General features: G+C 46.2%; 1 protein-coding gene across 3 annotated transcripts in view; it reads left to right on the forward strand.

Moving 5' to 3' along the window:
- Positions 1–3,037: 3,037 nt before the first annotated feature.
- The window catches only part of LOC109281243 (sulfotransferase 6B1), a 34,567-nt gene continuing 10,807 nt past the window's right edge, over positions 3,038–26,797 (forward strand). Inside the window, exons 1-6 of one of the 3 annotated variants that reach the window (XM_059715083.1) lie at positions 3,038–3,243; positions 18,190–18,284; positions 18,567–18,709; positions 20,705–20,794; positions 21,029–21,155; positions 22,056–22,150. In XM_059715083.1, the coding sequence (XP_059571066.1) occupies positions 18,647–18,709; positions 20,705–20,794; positions 21,029–21,155; positions 22,056–22,150 (375 nt within the window). In that variant the 5' untranslated portion in view covers positions 3,038–3,243; positions 18,190–18,284; positions 18,567–18,646. Of the gene's footprint in view, positions 3,244–18,189; positions 18,710–20,704; positions 20,795–21,028; positions 21,156–22,055; positions 22,151–26,797 lie in introns of all 3 variants that reach the window. The other 2 variants (XM_059715087.1, XM_059715089.1) reach the window with 2 other exon arrangements.

Below are 26,797 nucleotides of genomic sequence, written 5' to 3' on the forward strand. Positions count from 1 at the left end.
CTGACTGAACTTTATGCTACCCAGAGTAGACCCTCCAGAACCTCCCTTGATAAATCCTTCCAGCTTGACAGTGAACCATTGATAACTGAAAAACTATATTGATAACTGGATCAAATTTCATTAGCTTGCTTATGGAATTTCATGTGAAACAATCGAGAAAGTTTTACTAAAACCAAAAAAAGATCATCTCTAATCATAAGGTCTGAAAAGCCTGTCATGAAAGTAAAACAGCTTGCTTTTGCATAACTTTATTTAGGAGCTTATGTATAGATCGTTTAATTATTTGGTGCATTATCTTTCGTAGTACACAGACTGGTCTGTAATTTAATGGGTCATCTTTTTTTTTTGCCCTTTTTAAAGATAAGCATTTTGTTTGCCCTCTTCCAGTTTGATGGATTTTCTCCAGGAATTCTCAAAGATAATTGCTAACAGTTGAAATTCACCTATGACACCTGCTGAAGCAATCTTCTCAGGCCCAGCTGATCTGAAAACAACTAATGTCTATAGTAGTCTCTAACTCAGGGGTAGGCATGGGTGCCAGAATGTGGCACTCAAAAGCATTTTGCTTGGCACATGCACCTTGGGGCAGACAGCAGGGAAGGGGCCAGGGCTGCACCACCACTGCAAGAATCGGGCCCCTCAAGGATCCCCCACCAACTGCCCCTGGCATGCCAACAACTTACAAGTTGAGGTTGCAGGTGTTTAGGGCACTCTGCCCAAAAATGTTGCTGACCACTGCTTTAACCTGTTGTAGTCTAGTTCCTTTTGCTTTAGTGCTGACACTAATTGTACTCACCATTTCCCACAGTTAGCCATTCTAGTGGGGTGTGACGGAAAAAAACATTAAACAAATGTAACCCGGGTGGCAGCCCAATATTTGCCACCCGTGCCCAATATCAGGGATGGTGTGGTGAGAGTGGGGCAGGGCTTCCGGCCAGCACCAATTTACTTTCCAGCCGGCCTCTGCTCCCCACAGAGCAGCCTGTGGTCCCAAGAAGGTCTAACACTTAACTGATTTAACTATTTAACCTTTCCTATTATTCTTGTTCTGTAAATAAAGTGTATTTACAAGTGAGCTTAAATGGCATAACCAGAATCACAAAACAAACCCGAATGCATTAGTCAGCCCTTGACTTAAGAACCACAGGTAGGGTAACTGGTAGCTTTCAGCCACTGCTGAGATGCTACCACAAGGAAGCAAGGTGGTCACTCCCAGCAGCTCCAACAGGCTTCCCAATAAGCGACAGGCTGCAGCAGGTTAAGCTCTTCTGGTTTGCAGAAATCAAGTTGTATCAAACCCCAACCCCCCAAAGAGGCTGAAGGGTGACCTTCCGTGGCAACCAAAAAGGCAAGCAACAAGCAACTGAGTAGGCTCCTGCAGCAATCAGCATGACCCAAGCACAGAGCTCAGGGACTCCATCCGATGACAATCAGCTGCAGAATAAGGGACAGGACCGAGTCCCCTCTGGGACAGTCAGTGGCAGAGGGTCAGCAGCACAGGCAGCTCCCAGGGGTCCTTGCTCCAAACCCCTGCTCCAGATGACTGGCTGGGCACCCCACATGCCTCGCGGCTCACCAGTCCTGCTCCAAGTGCCGGCCTGCGTCCCGAATTCCCAGGGACCCTCGTCCTGGCACTCTGCTGCTCCTCAGGATCCCAGTGCCTTGCCTGCTGCTGTCCTGCTTCCCCAGGGAAGGTGAGGGGTTTCCTCAACTCACCGGCCCAGCTCCCTGCTCCGGATAAGGATGCAGCTTACGCTCCTGGCTGCTGCTTCTTCTCTGCCGCAGTGGAGTGGGGAGCCGACTACCACTCCTAACCTTCAGGGTGCCTGGCACGTCCAGCACACTGCGATGGGGCCTTAGGGCACCAGCTGTCTGCCCCAAGCCCTGGTCGCCGGCTCCCTCTCTGCTGCAGGGCTGGAGGCACGGCCGACTGCTGCTGCCTCCTTCTTCTCCCAGGGCCTTTGAGGCTCTTCAGAGGGGTCTCTCTGCTCCCTCTGCTAGGTCAGCTCACCCCAGCTCTTCTTAGGCCTCCTACATCATTCACTAGAGTCACTGTCAACAGGCCCCCATGCCAGTTTGGCTGCTGCTTTTATCCCCTCCGGCAGTTACTCCCTAGCTTGCAAACCAGCCAACCAGAGCTCAGGATGGCTAAATCCCCACTCCAGCCATCCCCCTTCCATGAGAATGAGGGAACCGAAAACCCCTTCTTTCGATTGGCTTCTCCTTTTCCACGGGGCAGGGCTCCCCTGCTCCACCCTTGGGGTTGCTCAAAGTTCACCGGCACTGTTTCTTCCCCAGGGTAAGTATCTCAAGCCAATCTGGTGAGCCCACATTGGCAGCCTGTTACACAAAGTTTAGGTGTGAGTAGCACTATCTGTTTTCGGCTTTCCCCAGTAGCTCACAAGCTAACAATCAGATGCCCCAAAATCACAAATTACATTAAAAGGAATTATTTTTTAAATGTTTTTAAAGAATCTTAAGTTTTTAAAATTAAGAAAGCTGGCATTACACTCCCTCTCCTACTTTCTATGGGTACATCTATATCGTAGAGCCTGGGAGCCCTGGCTATCAAAATCAAAGTCTCCTGGCTCAGTCATAGGTCCCAGCACCCTACCAATCTGCTGGCTGGTTGGGAAACAAATGCAAAGGGTCCTGGAGCCACACTGCAGCCTTTCATCTTGGATTCTTAGTCTCAGTTTTGAAATGATATTTTTAAATGAAATGTTTAAATTATAGTACTAGTTTATTTTTCTTTTAATTTTATTCCAAAATGGAAATTTTGGCTTTTTTAAAGATTAAAAAGAAAGAATTTTGGCATTTGTGTGCCATAGAAATTCCAGCTTTCAGTGAACTGTGGCTGGAAGTGGGAGGGGAGTGTGTGCATCCACCTTCGTCCAAATTGCTTGAGGTCAAGAACTCTGTGTCACTGCCTGAGGTGGTACAGCAGGAGAGGAAATCATGTGATTCAGAAAGAATTTGAAGAGCTGGCAACAATGCTACAACTACAGTTTATTATAACTTTCCTCATAAGTAAGTAGGAGGAGTCATCTAATGTTGATCACCTCTCCTACCAAGGTACAAATCTCTTAAAAGGCAATTTTTGCCTCCGCCTGTAAAGAATCTCACACCTAGAGAAAGGCGAAAATGACTTCCAATAGGAAAGCATTAACTGAAAGGTTGGACAGGATCATGGCTCTTGCCCAGGACATGCCACCAGAGGAGAATGTGTTTTCTTACAAAGAGGTATTGTACCCTGTTTTATTGTGCAGCCCAGAGACTTTTGAAGCTCTTGAGTTCTTTGAAGCCAGGAGTGATGATGTGTTATTAGCAGGATATCCGAAAAGTGGTGAATATCTTCTTTTTCTTTTACTGTTGCTTCAAGTGAAAATACAGTGTTGTGTAACATTATAAAGCAGCGTTAAAGCACCAAATAATTCGTTTTGATTGATGCTAGGAAGCAGAACTTCTAATGGGGATTCTTTGAACACCACAAGGGTGAGGTTCATATCTACTCTCATATTCACTACAAAAGAATTAACATAAAGCTGAGAATATAAATGAATCCAAAATAACTTATGCTTTCCAAAGTGGTAATAACTTAACTTCCTTACTTTTTTGCATGTGGTGTTTGGTACTGCTTAGCCGCATCTACATGAGATGCTGCCCACACAGTTATTACTGCACAGTCCTTTAGTACTTATATAAACAAGTACTAAAGGACTGTGCAGTAACCCGAGTTACTGCACAGTAGCACTGATGAATGTATTTTTTGTGATGCTACTGCACAGTAACCTAATACTACTGCGCAGTAGCAAAGTGCCATGGTTTTTGCCACATGACACTACTGCACAGTAGTATCAGGCTACTGCACAGTCAGCATCTCAAGTAGAGGTGGCCCTTGTGTACCAAACACACATATGTGCTCTATGTAAACTGTGTAGACTACGAATGCACCATGTCCAAACAAAGTGTTGTGTTGGTTTGCAAAAGGCTCTTTGTACACAGTGAACTTTGCCCACTGTATTCAGTCCTATTGTATGCAGAGATGTTTTTTCTTTTGAAATGTGCCTGACATGGGCCATATCTAGGTCATGCTGCACCTATCCTTTTCTCTCAAAGAATCCAGGATTGTGTGCACTCCATAGAACCTCCTATGCCTGATTCACAAAGGGAGACTTATGTAGGAATGCTAGGGTCAGGAAGCTTAAATCATTTAATTACCTCTTTACCTCCAAGACTTTATAATATTGCTGGCTTATTTCTGTCCTGGACAGGAACTACCAGGATAGAGGAACAGAGGGCAGACAGGATTTGGGCTTATAATGTTGGTAGTATTTCCAAAGGTGAAGAGTAATCTTTTTTGATGCTAACATTTGACTGTAGAGAATCATTTCACTCTATATTACTAAACATCTATGGGATTTCTTTGCTAAACAATGCTCCTAGGTGTACATAGGCATTTGTCAGCTGTGGGCATGTCCAGATGAGTGTGCATGTGTGGTCTGGGGCACCTCAAAGCAGTTTGAGGTGCTGTAAACCACACGTGGCACATGTGCAACTATTCACGTGCCAAAATTTGATACTGGGAGATCCCAGTGTCTCAAAAAACCACTGCAAAAAGTGGCATGGTGCATGCTACAGGAGCATATGACAGGAAGCATAGGGGCTTAGAGGCTTGATCCTCCAGGGAGACACTCTGGCTGCTGACCAGAGCATTTCCCCTCCTCTAGTTGTCTCTTGGTTCCTCCAGCATGCTGGGAGCAGGAAGAGCAGGGAAATGGCCATTTCCCCAAAGAGGGGCATTTTGCCCTGCACCACATCCCTCATGCAGGGGCATATGCAACTTCAAAAAGCAGCAGCACAAATTTGTGCTGCTGTTATTTTTGCAGCAGCATACTCACACCCCTGCATGTGCGTGCTTTTCTGGATGTGCCCCATGGGCTCAAATCAGAGAAAAAATAAGTTACTTACAGATATTTTTAATGTAGACTTTTATTTTTGTTTTTTCATACTACATTTTTAGTTATAACTTGCAGTTGGATTTTCAGGCCATTAGGAAGTGAATGTGCAAAACCCAGGTCTTATCTTTTTAATAGTTTGTTGTTTATGCCTAGGCATAATGCGTGAAAAAATGCATAGCAAATGGGAAAAATATACCCTTTCTTCAAAAGAATCAGATGGTATTATCTACCAGGCAGGCACCAGTCTGGCACTTCCTAAGAGTGGGGAGAAAACTAAAAGGAGCAAACTGCAAGCTATGAATAATGAAATGTTGGAATAAGTATCAGAGACCAGAGTTTAGAAAAAGAAGTTTTAAAAACAGATGGTAAGTTTCAGAGATGTGGTTCAAAAGCAAGTTACTGAGTTTAAACACAGGAGAAATTGGGTGAAATGCCATGACCTGATTGCACAGGAGGTTGGACTACATGGTGCAATAGTGCTCTGGGATTTAAAGAAAACTTATGCATTTATGGAGCTATGAATCTTGATTAATCTTTTGTCATGACCCCAAAGGCATGCTTACTGGATAGAGAACAGGGGACCACCATAGACACAAACGGACTACAGAGGAAGCAGTTCATCCCCAGAATGTCTTCTTCTGTTGTTTCCTTAAAAGAAGGGTTTATTTGATCCAGTATTTGGAGTAACTGTAAATATGGCCCAAGAAAGCCTCCCAGATGATATCATATCCAGGAATGCATAGAGGGGAGTATAGTGGCATGGTCACAGCCTCTACTTTGGACCATACCATGGAAGCAGCGGCTGGAGATTTTTTTAAAGCCCCCAAAACAGGTAAGAAAGAAGTCTTCTCCTCCATGCTCAGCAGCATGTCCCCTCTCCCAACCCCCATTATTCCCCCTCTTCCCTTCCCTGACCTGTTGCTGCTTTTGTTTCTGCTGTCTGTAGTTAACTTATGGGCAGGGAGAGTTCCAGAGCTGCTTCTGCCCTGCTCCAGACTAGGTGCATGAGTAGCCCAGCTCAGCAGGGGACAGCAGCAGTGGTGAGGGTAGGCAGGTTACTTCTCCTTTTCTGGTCCTCCTGGGTTTTCTCTGCCAAGCCAGGACAAGGAGTGGAACCCACCCACCACTGCGGCCACCCCCTGCTGAGCCTGGTTCTCCACAGCCTGGCTGGAGCAGGGCAAGAGCAACTCTGGAGCTCCCCCTGCCTCCAGGGCAGCTGAAGACAGCAGGAACACAAGAAGTGGAAGGGGAGGGTGGGAATGGGTAGGGGAAGGACATGTTGTTGAGCATGGAGTGGAAGTAGGGGTGCTGAGAGTGGATGGGGGGGAGGTGCTTACCTGCTTCAGGGACTTAAAGAAGTACCAGATTTTTGTTTCCCAGTGGGGTGGGAAAGCTGGGAGCAGGGGTGGCACCACACTGCAGTGCCAGTGCTGCTCCTGCACCCCACCCCTGCAAAATCTTGGATCTGCCCATGATTGTATCTGGATGTAAGTGGGTTGCTGTGGTGGCTCCAACGTAAATGGGCTTTGTCCCCTTAGGAGCCTCTCAGCCAGTCCAAACAATGGTCCATCACATAAACAATATCCTTGACTGGAACAACAAACACATGAAAAAAAGTAAAAACTTTTGGCTTTTTCCCAGGCAGCAAGTGAGAGCCCTTCAGCTCTGGCCCTTCCTAGAAATGAGGTCTTCTGAATTGCTATCAGACTCTGGGCCACAGACTTGTTTCTTCCCCAGCTCAACTTGTTCTTTTCCTGCTTGGGCTTTTACCCCCAAGCTAATCTCTTACACATGGGCTCCTACCTGGGGCTGGCTGCCACACTTATAGGGCCAGAGTGTCCTGTTACATATTCTGCACCTTCTCCCCAAACCCCAAGAATAGAGTCTGGGAATCCCTTTTCCACATTCACACCCCCTCCACTCCTATGACAAGAAGTCTGTATTGGCATGGATTGCTCCAGAATGATGGTGGACATCACACACCTAGGTCTCCAATACCAGGTACTAGGATATGAGCCAGGGGTTGTCTCACTTTAGCGTGTGTAGCTGTGTCAGGGGGGCATGGTCTGTGACTAGAATAAGTGGGACCCAGAGGAGTTAGTAGTGGAGGGTTCAATCATCCATATGATCACTAGACACTCCTTTTCAAACCATAGAATATCTTTGTTCCTGAGGAACAAGTGTCCAGTTTTGATAGATACAGGGTGTATATTCCCCTTCTTAAAAGTCTTGAGAAAGCATGGCTCCTAAGCCCCACTCTGAAGCATCTGTTTATAGGACAAACCTCTGGTTAAAGTATGGGCTGTGTAATACTGGGGCAGTGCATAGAATCTGCTTTATTTCTCCCAAGGCTGAAGTGTCCACTCGTGACCACTACACTGTTTTGGGTGTGGTCTTACATAGATGGTCTGTCAGTGGGGTGGTAAGTGCTGAAAATGGTGGTGTAATGTGGTGATAATAGCTATCTAATTCTAGAAAGGACTTTAGCTGCCTCTTTGCTTGGGCAGTGGAGATTTACCTTGTCCATGAGTGATCTAATCTTCCCAAAAGCATACCTTAAATATTTAATTTCCAGACAGTCAAGCCAGCACTTCATCAGGTTTGCCATCAGGCCTACAGCCCAGGGTATGGCACTGGCCCAATACAGGTAATCTGTCTAAGTGCTGGTGAACACCACCCCCTTGTCACCGTAGGGCATGGCATACTCACAATGGGGCATACAGAATCCATCAGATGTTAGAAGGTGGCCAGGGTGCTGTGGAGACCAAAGGGGAGGGTCTTAAATTGATGCAGCCCCAGGGTACTGTAAATACAGTTAGCTGATGGGATTTGGAAACAAGGGGGATGTGCCAGTATCCCTTTGCAAAATCAAGGGTGGATATGTATTTGGCCTACCCCAGTCATTGTATCCTAAGGCATTGGATATGCATTGTACTTTAATACAGCATTTAATTTGTAGAAGTTGATACAGAAATGTATTTTTTGTCTGGTTTGGGCACTAGCTCAATTAGGCTGCATTATTCTCTTGACGATTCTTCAATCATGCCCAGCTCTAAGATATTTTGTACTTTCCTCTTTACTATCTCCTGTTACTTGGAACCCCCTTTGGACTGAACAACATGGCCTTAGGATGATTTGAAGATTAATTAAGGTGGTTCTTGCTGACTTGGTGGTAAACACATCTGGAAACTCTTTCAGTAGGTCCCTGGCCTCTTTCTGTCAGGATAGCAATACATTCTTCCCCTGTATGACCCCACTGGATGGGAACTGACTGGGACTACCCACATCTTTCAGAACTGCTGGGAAAATCTTTGCTGTACCTAGTGCTTCCCCAGCCCATCAGGGTTTTAAGAGGTTGGTGTGATATATCTATGACCTGTGTTGTCTTCCCACAAGCCACACCTTACTGTCAGCACCTCTCACTCACCTTTTATCCTCATAAGGCCCTTGCAAGTAAGGGAGAAGTTTGCTTTCTAATAAGGGAAGTAAAAGTAGGACCCAGTCACCCACTTCAGGACATCCACTTGCAAATTGAACTGGGGGTTGTGGGTAGCTAGGGTGAGGGTCAAGTGATTTATTGTTCACCTGGGCCAGTTGGCCATAGAATGGTGTACACTTATCTCTTTGCCTTTGAATAAAGTTGGGACCCTTTTCTAGTTACACCATCTGGCCCCCATGTGAACTGCCCATGGGGTCAGGTTCTGAGGAATCCTCACTGAGGCCAGCCAGCTGACATTGGACATTAACCCCTTTCTTCTGCTTCTCACCCAGTTTATTCTCTGTTGCCAGGGCCACCTTCCTGGTCTGTCAGCAGTCCTGGAGAAACATCACATGGAGTCTGAAGACCTTGGGGTCAAAAGGGAATATCTTCCTTAGTTGATTCCATGTTGCTCCAACAGTTCCTGGTCTCCCTTTTGTTGTGTGGCCCAATGTAGCAATTTGATCAGTAGGTCCCAATTCTTATTCACTGCCACCAGCCAGGAAAGGTGGTTGACTATTGCCACAACTAGCTTGGCCATTCAGTCTCTGTTCAAGAGCCACACCCTTGAAATAAGATAGGGATGAGTATTCTGGTATACAAATTACATGCACACACTGCACCACTGGCAGTTGGGTGGGATCCATGAGGCACCCATGTACAAAGGTCTTACCCAACGTATGCGGTGTAGGACCTGGACATCTCCAACTCTCACAGGGACTACTTAAGTTTTATTTTGGGGTTTTCTATCAGGACATTAGGGGCACAAGACTGGACATAATTGGACTCTATAAGTAGGCAATCGCAGAGCCAGTGCCCAGGCTAGCCACACCAGATGCAGACCAATGGCTCCCCTTTCCCTGGGTCTAATACTGTCTCTCAAGTATGATCCTCTTCCAGCCCTGACTCTGTGGCCTGAGCTAGCTGAGCCCATCCCTGCCATTTTGGGGAATAAGGTAGGACTCCCAGGCTGAGTGCATAACCACTCAGTGGCTGATGAGTCGTGACCAGCTTTCCTTGCTTTGTATTTAGGCTTTGGTGGGTCTCTATTCTAATTCTGCTTCTAAAAAGTCCTTAGTGAGGTGGTTGGCTTCCTTAAAGTCCATAACCCAGTATCTACAGACCCATTCCTGGGCCTCCACTGGAATATCTGTCTGAACTGTTCAACTATCACCAATTCTATGGCTTTCATAAGCAGGTTGGATTCTGATTTCTGCCACCAGGTACATAGGTCCTTGATGCACTGAGCTACATCTCAAGGTGGCAAGTCTGGATGAAAAGGCTCCACATGGAACTGGCATCTGTATGCCATCCTCTGTGAACTCTGTTTGATCTAAAGTAGTAGACTTGAGAGTATTATAACTTCATGGAGTCTCAGCCCCCAGGGCCTGCTTGAGCTTCCTTGGTCAGGTAAGGCATCAGCCTGGTAGCCCATTGTTCCTGGGGCTACTGGTATGTTCTGGCCACCTGGTCAAAAGTCTCTAAGGCTTCTACCCAGGGCTGGCTGCCCCACTAAAAAGTCCAGACCACCCTGTTACATCAGGCAATTAGACAACTTATACATCAACTTTCTCAGAGAAATTACTTTAGGCAGTGAGCCAGTCCCTAAATTATTCAGGTGTGAATGGAATTCTCTTATCATGACAATAGTATCTTGGTACTTTTCAGTAATCACAGTGGGAAGCAAGCCATGATCAGCAATCCTCCTCTGCTCCCCCTCCACCCTTCTCACTATATTCTCTGCTTACAACCTCTTGTTACTACAAGTGGGAAAAAAACCCCAGAACTATTTAGAGCGAAGGATGAATGAGGCTTTACCCTATGAAAAAGCAGTATCCTCATAGGAACATAGCATGGAAAGGGGTCCCCAAGCCTATTTGAGTCCAGTCTACCACTGTTGAATGCAATCTCTTTAAATTTCCCTATATGCAAATATATTATGGCTAAACATTAAGACAAAAATTAAGCTTTTACTTGCACAAGTTATTGCCCAACTGCACATACATTAATCATTAACTTCTTCACAGGGAGGAAAACAGAGGTTTACGTTTTATCAAAGGTCAAACCTACCTTTTCCAGCATGAGAAAATGTCAAGAGGTTGGGAAGATACCAAATGAAATGTTAACCAATGAGATTAGATTGTCTCTTTAGGTACTAGTGCCCTAAACATGACTGAGGATCATCCAGAACAAATTAAGCAATCGATACTGGTCTTCTTAGGTGTTCTTTCCTTTTCTTCCCTGAGTAGGAAGAGATAAGGAAAGTTTTGGTATGAATAAAAGTGATAGGTTGAACAGCACATTGAACAAGCTATTATCAACATAGTATTCACTAACATTGTTCTCTAGAAGCCTCTTTACTCTAGCTGAAACTCTGGCGCTGTATATTTTCATATATAATTTTATAATGACATTAAGGGTTAAATCATATTTCACCTTTGGGCACCTAAGTGGCATTTATGTAGCCATGCAATTTTTTGCCTTTACACACAGTTTGGATTCTGTTTCTGTCTGTGGTGGAACAGAATCCCTCAAGTATGCATGTATGCATCAAAAGCAAGACAACATTAGTCAAAGCCCCTCCCACTTTTTTGGCTGGTAGTTAGGGCATTTGGTCAGGGAATGGAAGACAGAGATTCTGGACTCCTTAAATCTACAGGGAGCCTAACCTTGTATCTTTTGCTTCCCAGCACTGTGCTCTAACTATCATAAAAAAGCTAGACAGTACGTAGAACACTCTCTAGCCCTCCTCCTAAAGCTGATCCACTAGGCAGCCAGGAAAGAAAGATGTGTGTTTCAGGAGGACACAACCAAACAATGACCACTGGTCAATGATCTGGATGCTAACTGGTAGGGGGAGAGAAGGGGCTAGATTTTGGCTATAGACCCCAATAGCTTTTCATTTGATAAAATGGACAAACAGAAGGAGGATAAAGAGAAATGTTATGTCCCACTGAAAGCAAAGGACACAATCCAGAGCCACCTCCCAAACAGGATAGCATCCATTTTATTGGGCCACCCTCCCTTTAGCTCACTACCCTCCTATTGGCCCCACATATTTTCCCAGATTTAAGTGGGGGCCTGGAGAATGCTATGGACATTGTTTAACCCAGAGGTGGGCAAAACATGGCCCATGAGCAATATCTGACCCACCAATTGATCCTATCCAGCCCACTGGCCATTGCTGGGAGCCAGAGGAGGGAGGCCTGCGCCCAGTGCTGATTTACTATGCTGCAGAGCTGGGGCCAGGCCACATTGCACAGTGCACAGATTCTTCTGCCATCCCATGCATTCATTCTGCTCCCCACCTGGCTTTCTGTTGGTGCTGTGGCTGTGCAGTCCTGGCATTGTGGCCACTGGTAGCTGGGCCTACACAGGATGGGGTGTGATGCAGTGCACTGAGTAGCTGCTCTGCCTGCCTGCCTGCCTGCCTGCCTGCTACAATGAGCTGTTGCTGTCATGGTGTCACTAGGAGGTGAGTCCATCCTGGCCATGCGGGGGTGGGGGGGGGCAGCCTACCCCAACTAGCCCAGTGCAGCACAGCAACTAAAAAGGCTGTACTATGGCTGTGTAGGTGCTCAGGCTGAACAGAATGAACTGGACAGGCACATAACATGAGGCAAGTTCTCAAAGTAGTCCAGAAAAATCAATGCCTAATGAATGCCTGACACTGGTCAGAATGTCTGACAGGCTCACACAGAATGTCTCCTGTTGTCTCAGTAGATGTGCTGCTTGCCTGAGGCCAGTTCTGAGATGCCACAGAAGGATTACCAAGACTCCTCTAGCCCTCTGACTACTACCCCATGCTGCTCATTCATGTGGGAACCAATGCTACTGTCCAGGTCAACCCTGAGAAGATCAAAAGTGATTACAGGCCTCTGGGTGCAAGGGTGAAGGGGTGGGGAGCTCAGGTGGTGTTCTCAATCCTTCTGGTCAAGGGGAAGGGCCTTGGCAGAAGTGGATGCATCCTGCAGACCAATGCATGGCTGTGCAGATGGTGTTGTCAACTGGGCTTTGGCTTCTTTGACCATGGGACATTATTCCAAGAAGAAAGATTGCTAGGAAGAGATGGGATCTACCTGATGAAGAGAGGAAAGAGCTTCTTTGCAGACAGGCTTACTAACCTACTGAGGAGGGCTTTAAACTAAGTTTTCTGGGGCATAGATACCAAAGCCCTGGGGTAAGTGGGGAAGTGGGTGACCTGGACAAAGAGCAAGCAGGTGGTAGAAACAAGGGAGTCCTTCTCATTCTTCCTGAGAAAGTAGGGCAATTATGTAGTTACCTCAGGTGTATGTACATGAAAGCATGGAGCCTGGGAAACAAGCAGGAAGAAATGGAAGTCCTTGCACAGTCACAGAGACTTGGTGGGAGCTCGCATGACTGGAGCACTGTCATGGATGAGTATAAGTTGTTCAGGAAGGACAGGCAGGGAAGAAGAGGAGGAGGAGTTGCACATTATGTGAAAGAGCTGTATGATTACTTAGAGCTCCAGTATGAAACAGGAGATAGGCCTGTTGAAAGTCTCTTGGATAGGGTCAGAGGCCAACCAGGAGCTCTGCTCTTCTTGACCTGCTGCTCACAAAAAGGGAAGAATTAGTGTGGAACGTAGTAGTGGGTGGCAACTTGGGCTGCAGCAACTACAAGATGATTGAGTTCAGGATTCTGAGGAAAGGAAGGAAAGAGAGCAGGAGAGTAAGGACCCTAGACTTCAGAAAAGAAGACTTTAACTCATTCAGGGAACTGATGGGCAGGATCCCCTGGGAGGCCCATCTGAGAGGAGGAGTCTAGAAGAGTTGGTTGTCATTTAAATAAACCTCCTGGAGGGTGCAGGAACGAATCATCTTGATGTACAAGAAGACCGGTAAGTGCGGCAGAAGAGCAGCTTGGCTTAGCAGGGAACTCTTCAGTGAGCTGAAACACAAGAAGGAAGCTTACAAGAAGTGGAAACATGGAAATATGACTATGGAGATGTATAAGAGTCAGGAAGGCTAAAGTGCAATTGGAGGTGAAGCTAGCAAGGGACATGAAGGGTAACAAGAAGAGTTTCTTCAAGTATGTTAGCAACACGAGGAAGATTGGGTAAAGTGTGCATCCCTTACTGAATGTGGGAGGAAACCTAGTGACAGAGGATGTAGAAAAGGCTCAAGTACTCCATGACTTTTTCGCCTCAGTCTTCACGGGCAAGCTCAGCTTCCAGACCACTGAACCTGGCAGAACAGTTTGGGGAGGAGGTGAGCAGCCAACAATGGCAGAAAAACAGGTTAGGGAATATTTAGAAAAGCTGGACTTGTACAAGTCCACGGGACCAGATGGGAAGTACCCCAGGATGCTGAGGGAGTTGGCTGATGTGATTGCAGAGCCACTGGTGATCATCTTTGAAAACTCACAGTGATCAGAAGAGGTGCTGGATGATTGAAAAAGGACAAATATAGTGCTCATCTTTAAGACAGGGAAGAAAGAGGATCCAGGGAACTACAGACCCGTCAGCCTCACCTCAGTCCCTGGAAAACTCATGGAGCAGGTCCTCAAGGAATCCATTTCTAAGCGCTTGGAGGAGAAGAAGGTAATTAGGAGCAGTCAGCATGGATTCTCTAAGGGCAAGTCATGCCTGACCAACCTGATTGCCTTCTGTGATGAGATGACTGGCTCTGTGGATGTGGGGAAACCAGTGGATGTGATATACCTTGACTTTAGCAAGGCTTTTGATATGGTCTCCCACAACATTCTCACAAGCAAACTAAGGACGTACAGGTTGGATGAATGCACTGTAAGGTGGATAGAAAACTGGCTGGATCATTGGGCTCAGAGGGTAGTTGGGTCAATGTCTAGTTGGCAGCTGATATCAAGTGGAGCCCCCCAGGGTTTGGTCCTGGGGCAATTTTGTTCAGTATCTTCATCAACAAGTTGGAAGCTAGGATGGAGTTGTTGGACTAACCTAGTGCACCCTCAGCAAATTTGCAGATGACACCAAGTTGGGGGGAGTAGTAGATACACTCGACGGGAGGGCTAGGATTCAGAGAGACCTAGACAAATTGGAAGATTGGACTGAAAGACATCTCTCGAAATGCAAAGTCCTGCACGTAGGATGGAACAGTCCCATGCACCAGTACATAGATTCATAGATTCATAGATGTTAGGGTCAGAAGGGACCTCAATAGATCATCGAGTCCGACCCCCTGCATGGCAGGAAAGAGTGCTGGGTTTAGATGACCCCAGCTAGATGCCTATCTAACCTCCTCTTGAAGACCCCCAGGGTAGGGGAGAGCACCACCTCCCTTGGGAGCTCATTCCAGACTTTGGCCTCTCTAACTGTGAAGAAGTTCTTCCTAATGTCTAGTCTAAATCTGCTCTCTGCTAGCTTATGGCCATTATTTCTTGTAACCCTCAGGGGCGCCATGGTGAGTAAAGCCTCACTAATTCCTTTCTGTGCCCCCATGATGAACTTATAGGCAGCCACAAGGTCGCCTCTCAACCTTCTCTTGCGGAGGCTGAAGAGGTCCAGGTGCCCCAGTCTCTCCTCATAGGGCTTGGCCTGCAAGCCCTTAACCATATGAGTGGCCCTTCTCCGGACTCTCTCCAGGTTATCCACATTCCTCTTGAAGTGTGGCACCCAAAACTGTACGCAGTATTCCAACTGTGGTCTGACCAGCGCCCGATAGAGGGGAAGTATCACCTCCTTGCTTCTGTTCGTCATGCATCTGCTGATGCACAATAAAGTGCCATTAGCTTTCCTGATGACTTCGTCACACTGCCGACTCATGTTCATCTTGGAGTCCACTAGGACTCCAAGATCCCTTTCCGCTTCCGTGCCACCAAGCAGGTCATTTCCTAGGCAGTAGGTATGCTGGACATTTTTCCTCCCTAGGTGCAGCACTTTGCATGTCTCCTTGTTGAACTGCATTCTGTTGTTTTCTGCCCATATGTCCAACCTGTCCAGGTCCGCTTGTAGTGTTCCCTGCCCTCTGGTGTGTCTACTTCTCCCCACAGTTTTGTGTCATTCGCAAACTTGGACAGAGTACACTTCACTCCCTCATCCAAGTTGCTGATGAAGATGTTGAAGAGTATCGGTCCAAGGACCGAGCCCTGCGGGACCCCACTGCCCACACCCCTCCAGGTCAATACTGACCCATCCACTATGACTCTCTGGGTACGACCCTCTAGCCAATTCGCCACCCACCGGACCGTGCAGTCATCCAAGTCACAGCCTCTTAACTTGTTCACCAGTATGGGGTGGGATACCGTATCGAAGGCCTTCCTGAAGTCTAAGTAAACAACGTCAACCCCTACTCCTGCATCCAGGTGTTTTGTAACATGGTCATAAAAAGAGACTAGATTAGTCAGGCATGATCTACCTGCTACGAACCCATGCTGGTTTCCCCTCAGCATAATTTTCCTGCTCTCGCAAATGTGAGCCTTGATAATTTTTTCAAAGACTTTGCCAAGGATGGAGGTGAGACTGACTGGCCTATAGTTGCTCAGGTCCTTCTTCCTCCCCTTCTTGAAAATGGGGACCACATTAGCCCTTTTCCAGTCCTCCGGGACCTGGGCTGTGCACCATGAGTGTTCACATATTCCCGCCAGTGGCTGTGCAATGACGTCAGCCATTGCCTTCAGTACCCTTGGATGGAGCTCATCCGGGCCTGCCGACTTAAACGCATCCAGTTCCTCCAAGTGCCTCTGCACCATCTAAGGGTCTATGCTTGGTAGTCTGGTGCCCTGCTGCTGCCTCTCTACAACCCCAGTGAGAGACTTGTCGTGCCCCTTGCTTAGGAAACCTTAGGCAAAGAACTTATTGAGGAGTTCAGCCTTGTCCCCCTGTCCGTCACCAATTGTTTCTGCCCATTTAGTAGAGGTCCTATTCCACCCTGGGCCTTCCTTTTACTCCCTATATATCTAAAAAACAATTTCTTGTTGTCCTTTACTTGGGTTGCCATCCTCAGCTCCATGGTAGCTTTGGCCCGTCTAACTGCCTCCCTACAAGCACGAGCAGAGGAGGCATACTCCTCTTTAGTAATCGCTCCCCGTTTCCACTTTTTATATGCCCCCCTTTTTGCCCATAGGCTGCTCTGGATTTCTCTGGTCAGCCAAGGAAGCCTCTTGGCCCCTTTCCCCCTTTTCCCCCGCATCGGGATCGTCTCCCTCTGAGCCCGAAGGATCATTTCCTTAAGGCACAGCCACCCTTCCTGGGCTCTCATCTCTTCAAAACTCTTACTCTGCAGGCTGGGGATCAACTGGCTAAGCAGCAGCTCTGCAGAAAAGGACCTGGGGGTTATAGTGGACAATAAACTGAATATGAGCCAACAGTGTGCCCTTGTTGCCAAGAAGGCTAATGGCAGACTGGGCTGCATTGGTAGATGCATTGCCAGCAGATTGAGGGAATCGATTCTTCCCCTCTATTCAGCATGGGTGAGGCCACAAGTGGAGTGCTTTGTCCAGTTTTGGGTCCCCCCCCACAAAAAGGATGTAGACAAATTGGAGAGAGACAAGCAGAGGGCAACAAAAATGTTTAGGGGATGGGGTACATGACTTCTGAGGAGAGGCTGAGGGAATTAGGCTTATTTAGTTTGGATAAGAGATGGCTGGGGTGGATGTAATAGCAGTCTTTAACTACCTGAAGCGGGGTTCCAAAGAAGAGATGGGGCTAGACTATTTTGAATGGTAGCAGATGACAGAACAAGGTCTCAAGTTGCAGCAAGGGAAGTTTAAGTTAGGTATGGGGAAAAACTTTCTCACTGGGAGGGTAGTAAAACATTGGAACAGGTTACCCAGAGATGTGGTGGAAACTCTATCCTTGGAGGCTTTTAATACCTGGCTAGACAAAGCCTTGGCTGGGAATATATAGCTGGGGATGGTCCTGCTTTGAGCAGGGGGTTGGACTAGATGACCTCCTGAGGCCCCTTCAACTGTAATTTCCTATGATTCTATGATTCGAAAGCCCCACCCTTTCCTGTTGTGTGGCTCCCCAGCCATGCATAGGGATTTCCACTTCAGGTTGATGGCCAGCTTGCCCTTCTCTGCTGCTTCAGCCAGCTGCTTGCTGCAGCAGCCAGCTTCTAGCCTCTTTTCAAGTGATAGTGGCCAAGGCCCTTGTTACAACCTATTTTGCAGACTATTGGAAAAGATTCCATGCATCGAGGATAGAGGGGGCGGTATTCTGTGCAGGTATATTTCTAATGTTTTTTAAAAACTATGAAAAATTAATCTTTCTATTCTTTTCTATTATCTTTGGGATTTTAGGGACATAATGATATTTTGAGGTCTTTTCCAAAGCAGGAAATGTGAAGAGCAATGGGATACAGCCATTTAAGCGCTATTTATATCAGTGGAGGGTAGAACTAAAAAATGAGGTTTCTACTTTTATGCCCTCCAAAATACATCATGGAAATTAAAGTCTTCCATCAAGCACCAGGTTAGCTGTTGGAAAAAAAGCCTTGTTCATTTTCTCCCCTTGTTTTGGTGGTTTGTAGCAAGCAGCACAGAATAAAGAACCTGAATCCTGACATCAATTACTGGGACATCCCATTATGATCTTTCTCTCAAATTTTGTTTTCATTTATTTAAAAAAAAGAAGACAGACTATCCAGGGAATTTAAGATTACTCAGCCTAACTTCAAAACTTGCAAAGATACTAGAATAATTTTTTAGTGATTAATCCCTAAGCACCTAAAGGATAATACAGTGAAAAAATAGCCCAACTGGAGGTGTCAAGGACAAACCATGTCTCACTAATCTAATTTCTTTCTTTGACAGGTAAGAACACTAGAGAAAAAGAGCAAAACAATGGATGCTTAGGACATTCTCTTGAACTAGCTAAAGAAGTATGGTGTAAATGAAATTCCCATGAGGTGATGGTGATATATAGCTGCTTAAAAACTATACTAAAAATCATTATTTTCAGTAAGGATTGACATCATACTCTCTGGATAATAATTGCCAAGATCATTTTCCTTTTATTTTTGAGCATTTCTGCATGTACTGTTCCTCCAGTCTTTCCATACCTCCCTATTTTCAAGGATCCATATATTATTAAATTGGCCAACTTTTTCTGTTTCCTCAAGTGGCTATTCGATATCTGTGGTAAGAGGCATTCAGTTCCTTCTGTTTTAATCATTTAGAATTTGTTTCAGGTAATAATTGGATTCTCCAAATCTTGAATGAATTGGTTACAGCAGATCTAAAGAAAAATAAAGAAGCACTGGAAGAGAGAATGAAACACGAAGAAAAAGGAGACTATACGTTTCTTGAATTTGGAGATCCAGGAAAATTTGAGGTTGATATAAAATAATTAAACTTCTAAATTTTCCAATTGATATCCCTAACAGTTTGAATATAGAGAGTGGTGCATGCTCCATTGCCAGGAAATGATTTGGGATAAGTATAATAAATTCTGTTTGGCTAGAATAAATGGACCACACTGAGATTGATTATTAGTGGAAACAAATATTTAAAAATGATCAACGAAAAGTTCTACGTAAGGTATAAATCAATTTCAAATACATAGATACTCACAAGATCAAAAACATTACTTTGTATATGGCATAGATAGGTACTTCACAAGCAGTATATTCTATTTATACTGAAATAGTTTTCTCTCCCAAAATAACAGAGTTGCTGGTGGAGGGAGGTGTGATAGAGCCTGGAGAGATGTTGCGAGAACAGAAGGCGGTGGTACTTTATGCCACCAGTGTTAAGGGAGACTGGTACAAACGTGTGAGGACTTCAGTTGCCTTAAAGCAGGGGCATCGTACTCACAGGCTGGATCCAGCCCCATCTCTGGCAGAAGAGGGGGAAGTGGCAATGGTGTTATTTCCACAGGTTATTGTGCTATGGGGATTAACACACCCATCACTCACTTCTCCACCACCAACACGCGTCCCTAGTAATGCTCCATATGTTGGAATTGGGCAGCAAACCCCACCCCTGAATTCCCTGCCTTTCCAGGAGCCCTGTGGGCTGGATGATATGACTCCACAGGCTGTGTCTTTGACATCCCTGCATTAATGTATTGCTGAATTTAAAGAAAATAATCTTGTTTTGTTCTGAAAAGGCTTATTACTATAATACAAGGGCAGAATAGAAAATTTAGAAATCAGGTGATTAACTACATAGGAAGAAACTTTAACACCAGTTGAAACTTGGCTGAATCTTTGACTGCTTAGCAGCTAGAAGCTCTCAGTGACTTCAGTGGGGCAGATTTCCACTTACAAAATCCACCACCAGCACCACAGTTTCACTGCCAATAATCTGTGTAGAGGGGACTAGGATGGAACTGTAGCACCCTGCCACCAAGAGAGATGTCCCCAAGAGTTCAGGTGTGAGGCATGGGGTTTGTCTACACAGACAAATGACCTAGAATAGCTACTGTGGTATGACTACTCCACACTAACTCCCCACATAAATGCTTGTTCTTCTCTGAATGTCTATCAAGGATCAACTAAGATTATGATCAGACCTAGGGCACATAGCAGCACTACAGCTGCTCTGTGCTTTAGCTTAATACCTGTGACAGCACAATGATGCATGTGGATTAATATAGTCTGGTTCTCAGCAGCTAATGGGGCTATGGTGCCTCTAGTATACAGGCTAGTTCAGGTATTCTTACATTACCATGTAGACATACAGTTAGTGGGGAATAAAATGGTCCCAGTAGGGTCAGTGCACTGTAAATAAACATTCTAGTTTATTTTGCAATAACTTTTTTCTGTAAGGAAAGTCATATTGGTTAGGAACATGTAGAAAATTAATTAAGCCTCTGTGGGCATGTCTGCATGAGATACTTATTGCAGAATTGACTAATTAGCTCCACAGTAAAACTTCAGTGTCTACACATACAGTGCTATTAGGACAGGGTAAACTAATTAACTGTGCTGTAGGACAGTAATGCCAGACACAAGTACTATCCTATGGCAGAGTTATTTACTCTGTTGCAACACATGTGTAGATGCTAATGGGGCTGGCTGATCCATGAGGGTGTTTCAGTACAAGGCTAGCTGGCAGGGAAGGGCTTCACTGCCATAGCTCAACATGCTGTGGTCCCAGGTGCACATGCAGCTCCAGGGTGAACTGTGTCAGAGTTTACTCAGCTGCATCAATTGCACATGTAGATGCTTCCTGTACATTGTGTGTTTATTACATGCATAGAATTCTTCTGCTTTGATTCCTGTCAATCTGGACATTTTCAAAAGTACTACAATTCACTACACAATGTTTTAAAAGATAAAGTTTCATTAAGTGTACTAATTTCCATTTTCTCTTGTCATTACAGAGGATAAAGAAGTTACCTTTTAGAAGAGTTTTGGCAACCCATCTTCTTCCTGGTTGTCTACCAACATCTATTTCCAAGAATAACGCCAAGGTTCATGTGCATTTTAAAATATTACAGTCACTATTAGAGGTGCTTGAAAGTAAGATTTCATTTTACACATGTGCCAATTCTTTCAGTGTGCCAGTTAGTTATGCACAGACTTCATTTTTTACAGTTTTGTTATTTGAAACGCTTCAGTGAATGTTGTGCATGGATGCTTTTCAGCCTATGGGCAGCTTGAAAATTATTTGCTAACTTTTAGGAAAATTGGTTTTGTCCTTCTAGATATTGATGCTGTCTAGAAATCCAAAGGATGTGGCTGTATCTTATTTTCACTTTAGCCATGGAATGCCTCTGCTTCTTTCTTTTAAAACCTGGGATGAGTTCTTCAATGCTTTTATGTGTGGAGAAGGTACCATACACTTCTTTTAATTCTTCTTTTAAAATAAGGATGAAACATTCAAGTGTTTGGATGCACCTCCCTTTTCAAAATCCTAGATCCTCCCTTGCTGGTGCCTCCCTCTAAGTCAGCACCTAGGGCTGGTGTCCCACTCACCCCATCCTAGTTACACTACTGCATTTGAAGGCTTTTCTTTCCACTCATCCAGATTGGTAGCAAAGGTGTTGACTCTACATACAGTGAGCTGGATTGTCCTACTCAACACACATCAAGAAGAAATGAGGGACGCTGAAGAAAGGACAAGTAGTAACTCTTACACACACACACACACACACACACACACACACACACACAGAGTCCCCTTGAACCATTAGATCAGGATTATGCCCAACAGCATTTTTTTGTGTGGTTGGCTGGTGCTACCTATGATTGGGCCATATTCTCTGGTGTGGGTAGGGAGGTTCAGGATGGGGAAGACTCATATCCACTGCCACTGAAATTTCAGTGATGGTTGCTCCAATGCCCTGTGGGCAAGAGACATGTTTATCAGCTTTGAAGCATGGAGTAGCAACTCTTCTGTCCCTATATTCTAAGAGGCGTTGTGTCTGCCACAGCTGCAGGCATATGCTAATAATGCATCTCACCTGCCTATGGCCTAGGTTTAAAACCACAGAGCCTACAGCAGCATTCACTAAATGCCTATTACTTATGAATGGACTGAACTGCAGCTTCCATAATGTGTAAAAAAGAGCTGATTTTAATGAGTCCACTGTGCCATGGAAAGAAAATGTGCTACCATGTGTCAGCTCTGGTCTATTCAAGCAGACATTGTCCTTTTTCCCGCTGTCCTTTGTTCATATATTACCACATTCAAAAGCACAAAATGATAATTTAAACCTTTGTTTCTTCCAGTGGTCTGGGGCTCCTATTTTGACTACATGATTGAATGGAACAAACATATCAACAATAAAAATATTATGTTTATAACTTACGAAGAACTAAAAGAGGTGAGGTTAACTATGTAAAGGGTGCTTTACTTTACATTTCAGATTAAATTTATTACTGAAATATTCAGACCTGATATCTGCCCCTTTTGAATTAACCTTAAGATGCCAAAGATATATACAGTAGAAGAAAAGAAATTTAGAAAGGCTAAGGGAAGGTTTTCAAAGGTACAAGTATTCCCATTGAAAGTCCAAGGAACAGAGGCTTAACTGTCATTTGTGCCTTGGAAAAATCTTACCCTAGATCTAATATCACCATCTGCGTAAGACTCCTTTTGAAGTTGATCATTTAATTCCTGTGTGACGCACTGAGCAGATTAGAGAGGTTTCCTAAAATGGCTTCTGTAGCTAAGTGATTCTCAGCCAGGGTACTACAACACCCTGAAGTACCTTGAGAGCCTTTCAAGGGTGCTTGCTATGTAGTGTTAGCATCAACATTCGCAAGATAAACCCAGAGTTTTCAAATAGGAATTCACAATGTTAAAAACATTCTGACCAGTTGTGATTTTTCTGAGTTCTTTGCAACAGAAGAATTGCTCTATTATTTTTCTGTAATAAAAAACAGTGACAATTTAAGAGCTGACATTTTTTGAGGGGTTCCTTGAGCCTCTCGAGGGGGGCCTCAAGTCTAAAAAGGTTGAGAACCACTGTTCTAGCTCAACATAAGGCTAGTTATCTGTGAAGAAACATTGGTTGAAATGCTATGGCCTGTGTTATGCATGGAGTAAGACAAGATGATTGAATAGTCCCTCCTGGCTCGTATGAATTTCTGCTGAGTAAATATACAGAAAACAATTAACACTAGGAATAGATTGACTCTGAGATGTATTTTTTCACTCTGTAAACTCTGGTTCATCAACAGTGAGGCAGAGAAAAGGCACAAAGAGATTTAGCTATATTTTAAGGCTCCATCCTCCAAACATGCAAGTATATCATTTTACCTATGCAAATATTTTCAGTTGAATAGGGATTGCCCACATGCATAAAGTTCCTTGTGAAGGGGGAGTACTGTGTCCCCTAGCTAGTGTCTAGTTCCAAACTCCTATCTCTTGCCTGAGGGTGGGTACTCCTTCTACAGCCCTGAAGGGGAGGGCAGAGATTTCCCCAGAAATCACTTCAAAACCTTTATCAAGTACAGAGCTTTTTATCAGCAAACTGCCTTAGTGTACACCAGTCCCTAACCTGGGTATCTCCTGTTCTCTGATCCTCACATGCATTGCAATGCAGGCAGAGGGTGACCATGTGTGGGGGCTACTATCTGTACTTGTTCCATAATTATGAGCTCAGGTTCAACCTGCTGTGTCCTTGCAACAGCAGCACCTGTGATAAGTGCTGTCTTGCAGCCTCCTCTTCAATCACTGCAACAAGTGGGGATTGGATTTCATGCCAAATCACTAGTCGAGCAGTGCTGGTAGGCTGGGGAGACCAGATTGTCCTGTTTGGGCAATGTCATTGTTAGCCTCAGGTCAAGGAAAAGGCAGGGCATGGCAGCACCTTAGAGACTAAATAGTTCAGAGAGGCATGAGCTTTTGTAGGCAAAAAGTTTCTTTGCCAGACGTTGTGGCTTTGCGTGCTTAGCATTTCTGAAAAAATCAGGCCAGCAAAATTCCCTAAACTCAGTTGACCCATGCTTAAAATGGGATATTAGTGTGTTCCAGATTCATAAATCACTCCAGTAGCATAACAAGGGGTGACTAAGGGAGTATAAGCCCTAGGTGCTGATTGAGGGGGTGCACTATCATGGAGGCGAAGGGGTGCTGGAATTGATGCAGCTACAGACTCTAGCTGTGTGGAGTCAGGGAAAGAGTCAGGAAGTGATGGCAGGAGGCATAGTGTTCAGCAGCACCTGCAGCGGTGGGGAGAGGGGGACAGGCAAGAGGCTGGTGGACACCTTTCCCTGTAGCTATTGGGACCCTTGAGCCACACTGGCCCCATCCCCTTTCTCCTTGTCCGTCTCTGTGCAATGGAGCCTACAGCTGCCACGACTATAAAACATTCTGGCTAAATACAGACGTTCAAAAAGCCCCTGGCAGAAGTACTCTAACTATCATACTTTACTTAAAGTGCTGTAAGTTAGAGCAGGAGTGAACCAAAAAGACATTCACCATTCATGGGGTGGGGGGGGAGGCTTGCTGGCACTGGCCATGCCAGCAGGTGGGGGCACTGTCACACACCTCCCAGGAGGCTGCCAGAGTGGACCCTCTCCTGAACCCCACCCTCCTACCAGCTGCTGACTGTCAGCAGTGGGGATGAAAGGCAGGGGGGAGCAGAACCTCCCACACTGCAGTGGCCCCCCACAGCTTGCTGGCTGGGGTCTCAGGTGGGAGTTGAGTCAGGTCCATGTGTTGAGCGGGTTCCCCCTTCCCACCCCTCACCCCAGCCTCTTGGCAGCTGCAGCCAGGAGTTGCAGCCCTGCTTTTCACTATGCCAGGAACTGGGGTTGGGGGGAGGAGGGAGCCCCCCACCACTTCACAGACCTGGTCCACTCCCCCTCCAAGACCCTAGGCAGAAGCTGTTGTGGGGAGGCCCTCGCAGCAGAGGTCCCTTTCCCCCTGGCCACAGTTCCTGGCATAGTGAAAAGCCTGGTTTGGAGTCCCCGCACTGCAGCTCCTGGCTGCAGCGGTCAAGAGGCTGGGGTTGGGGGAAGGGAGGGAGGAAGGGAGCCCTTCTGCTATGCAGATCTGGGCCACCCTCCTCCCTCCCTTGAGACCTCATCCAGCAAGCTGTGGGGGTCCCTCATGGTGGGGGGCTCCTTTCTCCCACCCCCTCTTTTGAGCCTCCTTACAATGGGAGCCAGAAGTTGCAGCACAGGGGTGTCCAGCCCAGCTTTTCTCCATACTGGGAACTGGGGCTAGGGGGTGGGAAATGGAGGCTCTCTGCTGCATGGACCCAGCCCAGCCCCCACCAATACCCAAGGCTGCACGCTTGGGGTGGGGGGTTCAACCTGGCAGAGAGGCTCCATTTTCCCACCCTCCCACCTGGCTGTGCAGGGAGGAGACAGCCTTTTCTGTCTCCTGTCTGTGACAGCCCAGGGGCAGGGCTGGGCTCGTGCTTGCCTGGAACACCAGTCAAGGCTATCAGGCCACCCAGCAAGGGGTCCCTGTGATAGCAGCAGAACACAACCTACATTGAAGTGCAATGGATGTGGTACAGATGTTCAAAAAAGCACTCTCACCTAAGCTCTTTAGTCTAATATCAGTCTAATACCGCATCCATCAAGGGTTATCTTAGACTAGGATCCACCATTCATAAAACACTTTCAATGTCATGAATATTTATTCTTTTAAAGATCTAAAGTGCTTTCTGTTTGCTTAATGTGCATTAAGTGTAATGTCTGTACCTAGCCTCTGTCTCCAGCCCCTTGGTCCTGAACACTTGCCAGAAGGAGGAAGGTAGAACTCATAGCTGCTGAAGGTACAAACACTACTAGATACGCCTCTGGTTTGGCCCCCACTGCCCTTCTCCACCTCTGCCCAGGGCATTCATAGATTTCATAGACATTAGGGCTGGAAGGGACCTCGGAAGATCATCGAGTCCAGCCCCCCGCCCAAAGGGCAGGACGTCAGCTGGGGTCATAGGATCCCAGCAAGATAAGCATCCAGTTTCATCTTGAAGGTGTTCAATGAAGGCGCTTGAACAACCTCCGGTGGCAGGCTGTTCCAGACCTTGGGGGCTCGGACAGTAAAGAAATTCTTCCTTATGTCCAGCCTGAAACAGTCTTGTAGTAGTTTATGACAATTCGACCTCGTCATCCCTTGGGGCGCTCTGGTGAACAAACGTTCCCCCAGATACTGGTGGTCACCCCTGATAAACTTGTAGGTGGCCATCAGATCACCCCTGAGCCTGCGCTTTTCCAGGCTAAAGAGCCCCAGGGCTCTCAGCCTGTCATCGTAGGGTCTGCTTCCCTGACCTCTGATCATGCGCGTGGCTCTTCTCTGGACTCTCTCAAGCTTCTCCACATCCTTTTTGAATTGTGGAGCCCAAAACTGGACGCAGTACTCCAGCTGCGGCCTCACTGAGGCCGAGTACAGGGGGAGAATGACGTCCCGGGATTTGCTTGAGAAGCATCTATGGATGCAAGCCAGCGTTTTGGTCACTTTACTAGCCGCAGCATCGCATTGCAGGCTTATGTTCATCTTGTGGTCAATGATGACCCCCAAGTCTCTTTCTTCCATAGTGCTAACCAACATAGCACTGCCGAGCCTATAAGGATGCTGCGGGTTTTTTTTCCCAAGGTGGAGAACCTTGCATTTATCGGCGTTGAACACCATCAGATTCTCATCCGCCCACTTGCTGAGCCTGTCCAGGTCAGCCTGGATCATCCGCCTGTCTTCTGGTGTGGATGCTTTGCCCCAAAGTTTGGTGTCATCGGCGAACTTGGCCAGTCCGCTTCTGACTCCAGTGTCTACATCATTAATGAAGATGTTGAACAGTATGGGTCCAAGGACAGAGCCCTGGGGGACCCCACTGGTCACAGGACACCACGATGAGTGACTTCCATCAATTACTACCCTCTGGGTCCGACCCCGGAGCCAATTTTCCAGCCAGTGGATCGTGGGGGACCCAAGGCGACAATTGGCCAGTTTCTCCAAGAGACGATCATGGGACACCAGATTGAAGGCTTTTTTGAAGTCAAGATATATGACATCA

The sequence above is a fragment of the Alligator mississippiensis genome, chromosome 1, assembly GCF_030867095.1.
Source record: "Alligator mississippiensis isolate rAllMis1 chromosome 1, rAllMis1, whole genome shotgun sequence".
NCBI classification, from domain to species: domain Eukaryota; kingdom Metazoa; phylum Chordata; order Crocodylia; family Alligatoridae; genus Alligator; species Alligator mississippiensis.